General features: G+C 39.2%; 1 protein-coding gene across 23 annotated transcripts in view; it reads left to right on the top strand.

The window, feature by feature from the left end:
* The window catches only part of THSD7A (thrombospondin type 1 domain containing 7A), a 289787-nt gene that overhangs the window by 147260 nt on the left and 128099 nt on the right, over window positions 1–14428 (top strand). For all 23 annotated transcript variants that reach the window (XR_002435894.1, XM_021388797.1, XM_021388804.1 and 20 more), the window contains one exon: window positions 11387–12218. Coding sequence is in view for 22 of the 23 variants with exons in the window: in XM_021388797.1 (XP_021244472.1) it covers window positions 11387–12218 (832 nt within the window). In the remaining variant the exon portion in view is untranslated. The remainder of the gene's footprint in view (window positions 1–11386; window positions 12219–14428) is intronic.

Genomic DNA, 14428 nt, shown 5'->3' with positions numbered 1-14428 from the left:
GAGGTTTTTGGCTTGTTTGCCCTTGGCAAATGCAGGCAGAGTGGAGCTGCATGCTGAGTTCTGGCACGAGTGCCACGGCCTGCACTGATGGATGTGCCCTGTGGTAGCAGCAGCCCTGCACCAGCACTTCTGGCTATCAGCAGCACAGCAGGAGGCTGTGATGAGTAAGAGGGGGAAATAAAAGGGCAGAAAATGAGACACTGGCATAAAAACAATACTGTTCACTTGGTCTTGATGCAAACTGAAACGGAAATGTTTGATCTTCACTTTTTAATGTATCAGCCTGAGTGTACTGAAGAAAATCACATTTAACAATCCAAATAGCAAAATTATTCATGGACTGATTTAAAGTCTCTGTAATCTGTTCAGTATACCAGATTGTCATGAGATTGCACTGAACTCTGTATGGAAGTAAACTCTCCAGTAGTACCCAGCAATTAGTGCTGCAAAACATGTTGATGCCTAAATGTCATCAAAAGGAGTACTGGTCGTTTTTCAACTGATCTAATTGGGGTTCACTCTCATGAAAAGTGAAGAGAAAGGCTCAGATTGTTGAATTACTGCAAGAAATCTCTGTTTCTGTGTATGCTCACAGTGACTATCACAGTTTCAGTTGAAATATACTGAATTTGCTTTGCAGTTTGTGGGTGATTTGAAGGTAAAATGCTGACAGGTGAAATAGTGAGCCTTGGTTCAAAACAAAGGGGAAAACCTCAAATTAATTTATACAAATGTATAAGAAATAGTGTTGCCAGTAGGAGTAGGGAAGTCATTCTCCCTCTGTACTCAGCCCTGGTGAGGCCCCACCTCGAGTACTGTGTCCAGTTTTGGGCCCCTCACTGCAAAAAAAGACATTGAGGCCCTGCAGCGTGTTCAGAGGAGGGCGACGAAGCTGGTGAGGGGTCTGGAGCACAGGCCTTATGAGGAGCGGCTGAGGAAGCTGAGATTGTTCAGTCTGAAGAAGAGGAGGCTCAGGGGAGTCCTTATCACTCTCTATAACTACCTGAAGGGAGGTTGTAGTGAGCTGGGGGTAGGCCTCTTCTCTCTTATAACTAGTGACAGGACAAGGGGGAATTGCTTCAAGTTGCGCCAGGGGAGATTTAGGCTGGACATTAGGAAACACTACTTTTCTGAAAGAGTGGTCAGGCGCTGGAATGGGCTGCCCAGGGAGGTGGTTGGGTCACCGTCCCTGGAGGTGTTCAAGAAACGTTTAGATATAGCGTTGAGAGACATGGTTTAGTGGGGTTATTGGTGGTAGGTGGATAGTTGGACTAGGTGATCTTGTAGGTCTTTCCCAACCTAGCTAATTCTATGATTCTATGAAATAAAATCTTTAATAGGCAGTGGATCCTGAATTGGTTTTCTCAATAATATGTCCATTACAGGTAGATTCTGATGCATGCACACAGATAAGAATAATTTGTGGTGATGTTATTGTTGGTCAAGTAATTATAGAACTTTTGCTGTAAAATACTAATATTTACTCCTGATTGTAGTCACTGCAATAACTGGAGTAACTACTGGTTTCACAGATTTTTCTCATAATTACCTTGGTGTTCATGGCATTGAATTGTTTTGTTTTTCCTTGCTCAGTACATAAGAAAAATTAGGTGAATGTGGTGTATTTCCTGTTAGCTTTGCGCAGGGGGAAAAAGAAAAGGAACAACAAATCTGTAAGTTCGAATTATTTCTAAAATCTGTACTAGTGTTTCTACAGTGATGTGTGTGCTGAAAATGCTGGGAAACTGGGTGGGTGCCAGGGAAGACATCATACATACTCACCTATACCCTCTTCAACTTTCTGCCCTTCATTGCTGTAGGACACAGGCAGTGAGCTAGGAAGGTCTTTGGTCTGACCAGGTATAGCTCTCTTATGCCCTAGATGAGATGCAGAATAGCTTTCAAGTGTTAGTAATCAGAAAACAAACCAAACCAAAACAGATGTGGGAGAGATGTAAGCAAAGGTTAATTAAGCCTTTCATCTAATTTATGAAGCTTATGAGAGTGTTACTGTGTTTGGTAATCATGTTGCCCGAAGAGCATTATCTGGCTTTTCAGCCAGCACTGGAACTTGATGGAAAAGATGAGGAGTTTGAGGCATATGCTGGTCTGGTTTAACGCCACTTCTAATGAATCTAAGAAATGTTCATGAAGCAGCTTTATATGTAAACAGTCTAAAAGAAACTGTATTTTGTATCTTACAATATCAGAAGTATTTATTGCAGTATGACTAGAGGCTCAAAGCAATGTAATTGCTTTGTAGAACATAGCAGCTCTATTTCTCTTTAGAGCACGCTGCTTCAATTAAATATTCCTTTCATATGTTCATTCAGCATTCATTTTGGCTGCTACTGCTATACTATGTAAATGAGAAATGAATAGTTAGAGGAACTAATGATAAAAAAATGAAAAATAAAAAGAAGGTTTGGAGAACTGATTTAATATCTGAATAAAATTTTGAGAACTAGCTTAAGTTTATGATAAGCCTAAAGGAAAAGATTTTATTACAGGTTGTGACAGTAACAGAAAGCCAGATAGTTCTGCATTGTGAGCTGTCAGCCTTTCATGTTTGCATATATGCTCGAATATACTTCAGGTTATCATATTGCACCACTGCTGCAAGCTGGAGGCTCTCAATAACTTTGGTGCACATAATGATTTTCAGGGTGTTAGGCTTGCATACATTCACATTACTTTGGGAAGAACTATGGTATGTGCTATGCAAAGTATGAGCCTTGATGCAGTTTATTTAAAGATTCAAATCTGTACAGCCAGAGCAAGAGAATAAATATTAAAAAGTGGCAAACAGAAGGAAGCTTGTTTGTTTGAAGTGCTGAATTAAGTTTTCAGACCTGACTGTCAGGGCAAGAATAAGAAACATATTAAATAAAGAAGAAAAATACTGACACTGTTCTGTTTCTTTATGTATTTGTTGTAGAAACTTCTTACTCTTTCCACCTTTATAACAGATGAAAAAATATTTCCCATCAGTACTGAGAAAGCACGTTAAATTCAAATTTGTTTCCTGTGGAGCATATGACTTTGTTTTAGAGACATACGTTTTCTAGTATGCAAAAGGAGTACTTGCTGGATTAAAACAAGTCAAATTTGGTGCATAGAATCATAGGGGTTGCAAGGGACATCTGGAGATCATTGAGTCCAACCCCCTGCTAAAGCAGTTTCTCTAGAGTAGGTTGAGCAGGAAAGCATCCAGATGAATCTTGAATATCTCCAGAGAAGGAGACTCCACAACCTCTCTGGGCAGCCTGTTCCAGTGCTCTGTCACCCTTAAAGTAAACAAGTTCTTTTACATGTTTGTATGGAATTTCCTGTATTCCATTTTTGCTCCTTGTCCTGCTGCCGCACACCACTGAAAAGAGCCTGGCCCCATCCATTTGGCTCTCACTCTTTAGACGTTTACAAACATCAATGAGAACCCCTCTCAGTGTTCTCCAAGCTGAACAGTCCCAGGTCTCTCAGCCTTTCCTCATATGGAAGATTTTCCAACTTTGCCGCCCTTCACTGGACTCTCTCTAGGAGAACCCTGTCTTTTTTGAATCGGAGAGCCCAGAACTGCACACAGTACTCCAGATGTGGCCTCACCAGGGCAGAATAGAGGGAGAGGATCACCTCCCTTGACCTGCTGGCCATGCTCTTTTTAATGCACCCCAGGATACCACTGGCCTTCTTGGCCATAAGGGCACACTGCTGGCTCATGGACAACCTGTTGTCCACCACAACACCCAGGTTCTCCACAGAGCTCCTTTCGAGCAGGTCAGCTCCTAATTTGTACTGATGCATGGGGTTCTTCCTCCCCAGGTGTAAGACAATACACTTGCTCATGATGAACCTCATCAGGTTCCCAGTTGCTTCTGGAACTTGTGAGGTTATAATACTGAACTGCCCAGTTAGGGAAACAGTAAGTGTAACAATTTTTGTGATTTTCAATGTCAGAATTTGGACTGGTATGGTTTTTCTTTAAGCTTATTTCATATGTGCTACATTCATGATTTCAAGTGACATTTCAAAACAAGATTATGAATTATGTTATTGACTGTACTACTAATACTATCAGGAACATCATGTCTATTTTCCAAATGGATGTTAACTGAGGAAAAATAAAAGTGCCTAGACTTATAAAAGACCTTAATAATTATGTGCAAAGGTGCACAATTAGAAAGATCTCTAAATGGCTGATTTTAGAGACTTTTAAGTTTGCCTTTATCCTATTGTTTGAAAGTGTGCCTGGAAGGTTAGGGGAACAAAGTGAAATTTGCATTTTAGATTCAAATACATGGCTCTATTTTTAATGTTAATTTTTGTATTTCCTTGTTAACCTAAGGAATGCAAAGAACTTGCCCTTCAGATTCTGAAAATGAACTGCAGTTTGTCTTACACTCTCAGGAAATAAAAATTTTGACCTAGGTGTCATATCATTTGTAGGCATATTTGATTCTCCATTATCTTCCTCTGAATCTCAGACATTGCAGTGTTTTATTCTGTTAACCTTCTTTCCTTTTTTATCTCCCCTCCGTATTCTGAATCCATGTTCTTTGATGCAAACACTGCCTTGTGTGTTCTTTTCAACCTCAGAGATGTCTGGGAAAGACAAAAGCTTTGAATGGGAATGACAGTCAAGGTGATCCATAGCACTCCAGTAGGGGAGATGCTGGCACACAGAGTGTGCAGCAAGTCCTACAGCTCCCAGGGAGTTCCCCGTGGGTGGGAATGATATGAAAATAAAGGTTTTGTCTATCAGTGTTCTGCTGCCTTGGTAGTCCTGATAGTATGAATTATCGAATCTGTGTTTCCAAATGTTGCCATCTTGTCATGTTGGCAGCATTTCAGATTCTATATTAAAAAAAAAAAAGGTTATCAATAATTTATCTAAAATTACAGCATTTTGCTGTATGCTGTATTACCTGTCATTGTAATAGGCAGCACATCTATATTAGTGAGACCCGCTTCCTTGTTTAGACTTTCATGATTAGCTGCTGTCTGTGATAAAAATACCCTTTGCAGCAGTTTTTCCTACGTCACCACAACTGCATAAAGCAAATGTAGATAATATAGATGTGCTATATAACCTTACACACATGACTCTTGCATTTTAATGTAACAGAGTGGCTCTGCCAAGTGATTCTGGCTGCTACTCTGATACAGTTCTATTCTCAGTGGCCTGCTGCTGTTGGTTCTGCTCCTTGATGGCTCTGCTATCAGGAGCTGCAGTTTGCATTTATGGTCGTCTCCTGAGTCCTTCAAAGTCTCTTTGATCTGTGTCCTTCTGACCTCTCTTGAGATTTGCTGCTTACTCTTGAGCTGGATCTTGTAATACTCGTGTCCTTCTGCCTCCCAGTCTTGTGTCATCCACTTAACCTTCCTGGCCCTCTTCACAGCATTCTCATAACACAAAGAAAATTTTAGGTCTCCACTACTATGTACTAGCTTGTTTCTAAACTTAAGAAAAGTAGATTTCTGCTAATCAGTCTCCCAGTAGTCTCTCTAAATACAATCCTCTCAAAATACTAAAAACTAATCTGCTCATTGTCTTGTGCAGTCAGAGTCTCTCTGGCATTAAACTATTAATGCTACTTACAGACACCAAACTAGTAATACAAATGGGTCAAAACCAGTTCTTGCTGAAAGAACAATTCAGATGAAATCAGTGGTGCAAATCACATTTGCTGAAAATGAGAGTCACATTTGTTTGATGCTTTTAAAACTTTTGTGATTGCAAGTTTTGATTTTTTTGTTTGGGAGTAGTGTGGGGCTTTGTATTTTTATACTTGTATGGGGAAAAAAGCTTAAGGGATTTTCACATAGCCTTATTTGGCTGGGATCAAAGCTCAATATAAAGTTGTTTTTTTTTTTCTTTCAAATAGTGTTAATTTTAATATCTGAAATAATATGTAAGATACCGAATACAAGAATAGCTTTATTTCACCTTAGTTAGCTGCAAGGTTTTTGATATTTTAGTGGGGCATTTGTCTTGATTTTTGACTCCATAGTGACCACTTCAAGGAATTTCAGTATAAACTTGTAGCAATGGCTAATTCACTTCCTTTCCTGCTCCCCAACAAAAATAAATGTTAATCCTCCAGAAGCTTAGGAGGAATCTTAATATTATATTCTACAGTAATCCCCTAAGAGGACAAAGAATTACAAATGACATTTTAAACTCACTATGACTTCAGTGACAACTCCCAACAACAGAAAGAATGCAAACTTCCTATTTATTTCTGTATATGCCATTTGTCAAATGCCAATTAAACACCATGCAGACAAATTATGGTATTTTTTGGAGACAAGTACAGCTCAGTCCAGGTAAACCATGACACATCCATCTAAATCTGTTTAAAACAAAATCCCAAGAAAGACTACTTCATGTTCACAGCAGCAGCTTTTCTCCCCAGTGCCAAACATACATCACGTTGTCTGCTTGTAACTGGATCAGCGCACAGCAGGGAGAGCAAGTGTGTGTGAGGGCTGCTTCTGTGGGAACTACAGAACCTAAGAAATATTCATAAAGAGCAAATTAAAACATTATATGAGACCTTGATTAGGCTCGACAGCTTTCCTAAAGAGTTTCTATTGTTACTAGTGCTTAGCATCAGCTGAGGATTTGTGAAAGGGCAGCTGCCCCCACCCCCTGCAGCCTTCATGAGATGGTGGTGGTTGAAAGTCTTTGCAGGACGTTTTGCTGTTCTTTCTCTTTCTTTGCAGAGTTGCATATCTATGCTATACCAGCTTCTGCTAGATAGATTACTTTTTTCCAAAAAATTTGTATATAAAAATGTCTGCAGCCCACGTTAAACACAAATTGACTTGCTCCTGGCTGTCAGTCAGTCTGTACTCCTGTTCTCTCTGGTCTTGTGTATGAATTTCAATCTGCAAATCAGTTGCATAGATAGGAAAGTGTGTAAGTACTGCCTATAGTAATGATTTATTATAAAAAAAAAGTTGCAGGTGTTCTGGATTTGATTATCTCATACCTTAAAATGATTTTGAACATTCAAAATCTCTTTGCTATTTTTTTCATCATATATTGAGAATCTTCAGTGCTGTCTTGACCGTGCTGGGTGCTCTCTCTTCAATCTATGGCAATGAAAACAAAAATGACAGTGGATTAGGATTACTTTGAGATGCGTTTTTTTTGTTATTTGGATCAAATTGCAAAACCACTTTACTCAAATCAGAGATATTTATTTGCTTGCTTTTCTGTGATTATTTTCAAATGAGCCATTTCTGGCATTGACCCTCTCAATGTCTTTGAGGACACTTAACATATGAATGAGTTTTGTAGGCTGATTTTTCATCAGGAGAGAGAGATGGGTATCTGTAAAGGGAATTGCAGATGATCCTTTCTCTTTTTGCATAGTCTGTATTGCAAATGTATGGCAACATAAATCCTCTGGTAGGTGCTTGTGGTTAAGAAAAGTGACTCCTAGTTCTATAATCAGATATAGAATGACTTAATGAGAGATTTCAGAGTTGTGTGCAACTGAAAGCTGACGGAACTTTTGGTTAATGTGTGTTTCAGAAATTGCTTTCAAAAAGAAATGGAAAAGGATTTGCTATTTCTTGGAATAATATTGAGCTAAGTTTCTGTTTGCGTCACTAGAAATGTTCACCTCCATTCTATTTTCCATTTTTAGAGACTAGAGAAAGTAACAAAATGGGAATTCCTCTTCCTATCTCTTCCTTCCTCCCCCTCCTTCATTTATCATTAAGACAACTAGATATTCTTAAGCAAATTCACTGAAAGTTAGCTTAAAACTTGCTCTTATTCTAAATCAGCACAGAATATAAAAGTGTTACTTCTTATTATAGTTACATTCCTCAAAGGAGTAGTTGGTAAAAACTGTCAACATAGCCGGGGGAGACCATGAGCATACAAAGGAAAAAAAGTTTGAGAGAGTGAGGGGTATGGCAGGGAGTGGATGGCCAGACTGTGGGAGAAGAAGGATTTCTGGGGACTGGAGGCCACAGAACAGAGTTTAATGCCACTCCTATGGTCATCATACAGGTGAGAAGCACAGAGTCACCCCTGAGGTTCAGCAAGCAGGAGAACTGTGTTCAAATCTTTCTTGCTTTCGCTTTCAGCTTTCTTTAACCTCCTTTAACCTTCTTTTAACCTTTCTTTAGCCTTCTCCACAAGTTTTAATTTTCTGCCCAAATGAAAATTGATTTGGTTTAGTGTGGAAGCCCTTTAGTCTTTTAAGGGAGCTGACAGGAGAGAGCCTAACCAAGTCCACCCAAAGCTGTGACTCAGTTTAGGGCTCTATAGTCATAAAAAGAAGTGTTCAGTAGAGTGAGCATTTAACATGCTGGAATATTTATAGCCTCATACTCTAAAGAGGTTATTTTGAATATAAAATTAGGTATCAATTTATATGTAGCTAAGAGGAGGATTCAGTACAACACTAGTATTAACTATGTGTTTATAAACCTACATAAACTTAGAGATGCTGCTTAGTTGTTTTCTCATAGGGTCACATCAATGTTGTTAGCTGGTAGTCAGTGACATGCTTCTATAAATTTGCATACTACTTCTCAGCAAAAGCAGAATAATGCCATTTAGTCTGTCCAAGCACCTCATTGATATTTTGGATGGAAAAAACCTATCCTAAAAAGAACATTCTTTTATTTCTTTTATACTTACCACAGTCACAGTTTTTGATATTTATTTATTTTAAATACATTTACCTTAAAGGTAGTAGTCAATGCATTAATGCTGAGATTTTTATCATTTGGATAAATATAGGCACGTCAATGAATTGGACTGAAAACTCTTATATGTCAAGCAGTGTTTTTAGAGAGTGCTTTCTTGTATAATTAATGTTTGGAAATTTGCTAGAATCCCCCCAAAAGTGCTCTTCAATTATAGTACAGGAAAGATCAGTAAAAAGAGGGGTTGCTTCAGTGCATGCACATGGAATACATGAGGTGCAGTGATCTGTTAAGACAGAAACGTGTAGTTTGCAAGCTGAATTATTTAGCTTTATTTCAGTCACTAATATTTTAGTATTTCTGCTTTAGTTAGTGTTTTTTGGTGATTTTTGGTAGTTTTTCTAGATTTTCTGTCTTTTAATGTTGGCAAGTATTCAAAGTGGTATTCTGGAGAAATGGTACATCAACTGTATAAATACACTTAAATAGAGCAATGCTTATGTCATTTGTAGAAGGCTGGTTAGAGATGGATTAGGATAATCTCGTTGAAATGGAAACTAAAATGTATTTGAATTCAAAATATATTTATTTTTCTGTGTATCTAGCTAAATTTAATTCAAATTTTCTCTGCAAGAAACAAGCAAATCATAGTAATTAACAACTGGAGGAGTTTCCATGCAGTGAATTGCTCTCTGCCACCTGACATTCATATCTAACATGCTTAGGAGTTTAGGACCACAAACTCTTCAGCTGCAGCGTGCCTTAGCTCAATATCTGCCCAGAAATGTTATGATGAGGAATAGAGATTAAGTGTTGACAATCAGTCCTTTCCTCAGTTTGCTATTGAAGTTGGTGTTGAGTGATCATTACAGTTTAGGTTGGAAGGAATCTTACAATCATCTAGTTCTAACCCCTGCCATGAGCAGGGGCAACTTCCTCTACATCCAGAGCCACCACACTTGCAGTAAAGAATTTCTTCCTCATATCTAATCTAAACTTGCCCTCCTTTAGTTTAAAGACATTACTCCTTGTCCTGTCACTACACTGCCTGAGTCCCTCCCCATCTTTCCTGTAGGCCCCTTCAGGTACTGGAAGGCATCTATAAGATCTCTCTGAAGCCTTTTCTTCTCCAGGCTGAACAGCTCTTTGTAGGAGAGGTGTTCCAGCCCTCTGCTCATCCTCACCACCCTCCTTTGGACTCACTCCATCAGATGCATGTACTTCTTATATTGAAGGTTCCAGAGCTGAACACTGTGCTCCATGTGGTGCCTCAGAAGAGCAGAGTAGAAGTGGACAGTCACCCCCTATGACCTGCTAGCTGCACTTCTTTTTATTCAGCCCAGGCTATGATTGTCTTTCTGGGCTGCAATTCCTGATATTTGCATTGAAATTGGTGAGAATTTTAAAGTTAATGGGAATCAGTACTAAGATAGGATTTCATATTCCTTCCAGTAATTCAAAGACAAACTGCTTTAAATAATTTGTATCAGCCATAATTAATTTAACTTACTGCTGTGCCGCACCAGAATTTTTCTATTAAACTGCTTTGGAAGTAATGAAGTCTCCACCCTGCAATTCCCACAACTTTACTCACAAGTAGTCTTGGTACAGTCTCTGGGGTCATCTAGATGAATAAAGATTGAGAGGCCTGACCCAGATTTTTCATGGAACAGAAGCACTCCATAGCCAGAGAAAATGTATTCAGGGTGGCCAACTGTCTGCAGGTGGATGTCTTTACTTTGTGAAATTGTTATAACCTTTTTTTCTCAACTACTCATGCTTTTCCTTTTTCAAAGTAAGTCAATGCGCAATGTGTAAATACCACTTTCCTGATTAGAACTTTATGAGAGGGACCTTAAAAAAATGAAAAATACAGTTCTTTATCATATGATTTGTGCATTTTTTGAGCAGAGCTTGGTGAATATTGCTGTTTTCAATAATAGAAAAAGCAACCATGTGAGCTTTCAAGGATATAGATTTTTATTGATCTGACTGTCACTAATTATAGAAATGTGTGGGGTATTTATCATAGACCTTAGGGATTTTAAAAAAGCAATAACTTCTGTTCTTTGGAGAGTTGGTATGTCTCTGTCTTAAGCATTTCCTCAGTATAACCATTTCACGGCTTGTCCAGTACAAATACTCCTTAACTTTCTTTTTTCTTTTCCTTTTATAATTATAATAGAGGAAGAATAGCTGTGGCCTACCTGAAATTACCTTTTTTTTTTTTTTCCAAAATGTATAATCTTGTTCTAATTATTTAACACAATACAGCAGAAGGAGAATGGGTACAAAGAGTACAAAGGGAGTAAAATAGAAATGTGATGTGAAAGCTATGACAGTCCAAAAAAGAGTTTTTGTGAAAGTGAGAGAAAAATATTAGGTTCATGCCTTGCAGGTAAGGCATGAAGGTAATGACTTTGTCTCCTGTTTTCCCAGTCAAAGCCATGTTTGTGATAGCTCAGTTCTTAGTTTCTAATGAGATTAATTCCTTTGTATGTTCTTGAAATTAAATGTTCAGTTTGCCTAGGACAAGAAGTGAAATCTATCTGTAATCATAAGAGATGAAGAATAACCCAGTATTTGTTTTGTGTTTCTCCAAGCCTAAACTTCTTTGAGGTATTGGAAATACAAAACTGATTCTCTCAACTTGGCTTCACACTGTGGTCAAAGAACAACTAGGCATGCAACATTAGTGTCTTCTCTTCTTTTCCAGGTCCATGGGGGAGATGCATGGGAGATGAATGTGGCCCAGGTGGCATCCAGACTCGAGCAGTGTGGTGTGCCCATGTGGAGGGCTGGACAACGCTGCCCACCAACTGTAAGCAGCCAGAGCGGCCAGATAACCAGCAGAGCTGCTTCCGTGTCTGTGACTGGCACAAGGAGCTGTATGACTGGCAGATTGGCCCGTGGAATCAGTGCCGGCCCGTCCTCTCCCGCAGCCATGAGAAGCCCCAGGAATGCCTCAGAGGAGAGGATGGCATTCAGACAAGAGACATCACCTGCATCCAGAAGTCCAATGGGGTGCCTGCTGAGGATGTCATCTGTGAGTACTTTGAGCCCAAGCCCCGCCAGGAGCAGGCATGCCTCATCCCGTGCCGGCAGGACTGCATTGTGGCTGAGTTTGCCCCATGGACGGAGTGCTCCAAGACTTGTGGCAATGGGCTTCAGCATCGAACTCGGCACGTGGTGGCCCCACCTCAGTTTGGTGGGTCTGCTTGCCCAAATCTTACCGAATTTCAGGTCTGTCAGTCTAGCCCGTGTGCTGCTGAAGAAAGCCTCTATAGCCTAAATGTGGGACCATGGAGTGTGTGCTCAGTGCCCCATTCAAGACAAATAAGGCAAGTGAGGAAACGAGGAAAGAGCAAAGACAAGGAAAAGGACAGAGAAAAAGCAGTTCGGGATCCCGAGGCTCGTGAATTAATTAAGAAGAAGAGAAATCGAAACAGACAAAACAGACAGGACAACAAATATTGGGACATACAAATTGGGTATCAAACCAGGCAGGTTACATGTACTCACCGAAATGGAAAACCTGCTGCTCTGAGGTAATCACTATTTCTTCACTTGCAGATCATTATTTGTCTCTATTAACTCTAAGGTAAAGCGCACATAAGTGCATGCTGATATTATTTCACTCAAATGCAAGTCTCTATTTACCACATGCACTATTTCCAGTATGAACATCCCTCATCAAGATCAAAACATTTCTGTGACAAGAAATGCTCAAGCTGTGCTGGGGATCATAGTAAGCATCGCATGAATGTGCACTATTAAAGTGTGCTAACTCCGTATTTTCCGTCTGTCTGCATAGTTTTCTCTCAAAAACTTGATGAAAGTTATCAAATGTCAGCTCTGTTTCTGTGGATTGAGGCAAGTTTTCACCTGCAGGTTTTAATGAGTCACGCATGTTTGGAACAGGTGATGTTATTGCCTGCAAGGCACAAAAGTTGCAGGAGAATGGGCTGGGTATGACATATGATAGAAGTAAAAAACAGGAAGGAAGATGCTGCTTGAAAGTGCAGCATTTTGTCCAGTTTCTGTTGTTTAGAAAAAGAATTTTTTGTCCTTCTTGCTTCCTAAGGTGAAATTCCTGAAAGTAAGACTGTGAAACCTCTGTGTGTGTGCATTTTCCCACTTTTTTCATTTGCTTCTGCACCTTTTTCCTCTTTTATTTTTCAGAGCTAAACTCTTCTTTATCAGCTGTTTTCATGTTTTCATTTTATTTATTTATTATTTTGCTTATCAAGATTTTAGGTGGTTGCAGATGTTTCCGTAACCCTTTTAGGTGGTTGCAGATGTTTCCGTAACTCTTTCCATAGGCTTCTAAGCACCATATGATTTTCCACTTGCTTGTTTTATTTGATGTTCTCTTGCTAGCTCATGTTTTTCCCTCTTATCATCCAGAACACCTTTGTTCAACTTGAAGTCTCCTATTAATCTCTTCTATGTTTTTCTGTCTATGATGTGATTCTTTCTACTTTCTTCCCTCCAGTACAGTACATGACCAATCAGTTTTACTTCAACTATGAAATGAATAAGATCCCTTGCTGAAATGTTGACACCCATTTCTGCTAGGTGGGCTTTTATGAGCTTTTTTCAGCTTCTGTTATGCCAGTTTAACATTCCATCATAGAACTTTGTGTGGCTTCAACCTTTCCTATCAGAAGTCATGTTACAACTTTTCAAGTATGATAAACATCTTTTTAAGTATACTTAATCACAAAACTTCAAATTAATACAAAATTTTCATTTCTCTGTGGCTGAACATCAGCATGCAACTGCAGACCACACCCCCAAATATCTGTCAGTGTAAGTCCAGATGATTAATGCTAAAGAACTGGAAAGTTTGGGTTGTATAATAGGGAGGTAGTACAACTGTATGAGGATGTGAGGTGTTTAATAGTATGTAAAGACTTGTCACAACAAAGACTGGAATGAGTTAATCTCCATATATTATGGATGTAGAGAAAGAGTAAAAATGGTCTTAATCACAGTGGTACTGAATGAAACTAGAATTCTTTATACCAGGCATAGTGAAGCTCTGGAAAAGAGCTGGAAAAGATTGCCTGGAGAATTTGCGGTGCTTCCATCTTTGCAGGTTTCTAACAATAGGTTAGAAACACTTATCAGGAATGGTTAGGGGAGTAATCCTTGAATAACTCTGAGTTAGGGTTGAATAAATGTCCATACAAGGAATCTCAAAACCAGTGTGCTCAGGCAGCATCAGGTTTTGACTGCAGCACAGTCTCAGTGGTGGTACAGAAAGAAGTTGCTTTTACCTCTTCCCTTCCCGGCTTCACATTATGCAGCCCACGCTGTGCCACAGCCCAAGAATGTCATTACTCTTTAAATACAAAGAATAATTTATTTAACACACCAGTTGCTAGTAGCTAGCAGGAAGATATTTGTTTAAACGTAGAAAATCTCGTAGACTTTCAAACAGAATAATTCAGAATAATATTTGGGGGGGGAGGGGGGGCGAAGGAAGTTGGTGGGGGGAATCTTCCTGTGCTGAGGTTCTGATAAATGGCACAAGAAAGATAAAATATAATTGGTAATTGATGACATACATTTCTCATAATCTTTATACTTGCTCTTGAATTCATTCAGATCAGTAATTCTGTCTTAATTGCAGACACCTGAGCATACCATATATGCACCATATATTCAGGCTGTAGCAGGGAAATGGATGAATTCTGTTGCCTGAGGCAGAGAAACAATAGATGATACAATGTAGGAACAATTCTTCTCGGGA

Source organism: Numida meleagris, chromosome 2 (genome assembly GCF_002078875.1).
Source record: "Numida meleagris isolate 19003 breed g44 Domestic line chromosome 2, NumMel1.0, whole genome shotgun sequence".
Lineage (NCBI taxonomy): Eukaryota > Metazoa > Chordata > Aves > Galliformes > Numididae > Numida > Numida meleagris.
The sequence above is the reverse complement of the archived record's forward strand: the minus strand, read 5'-3'. Positions and strand labels throughout refer to the sequence as shown.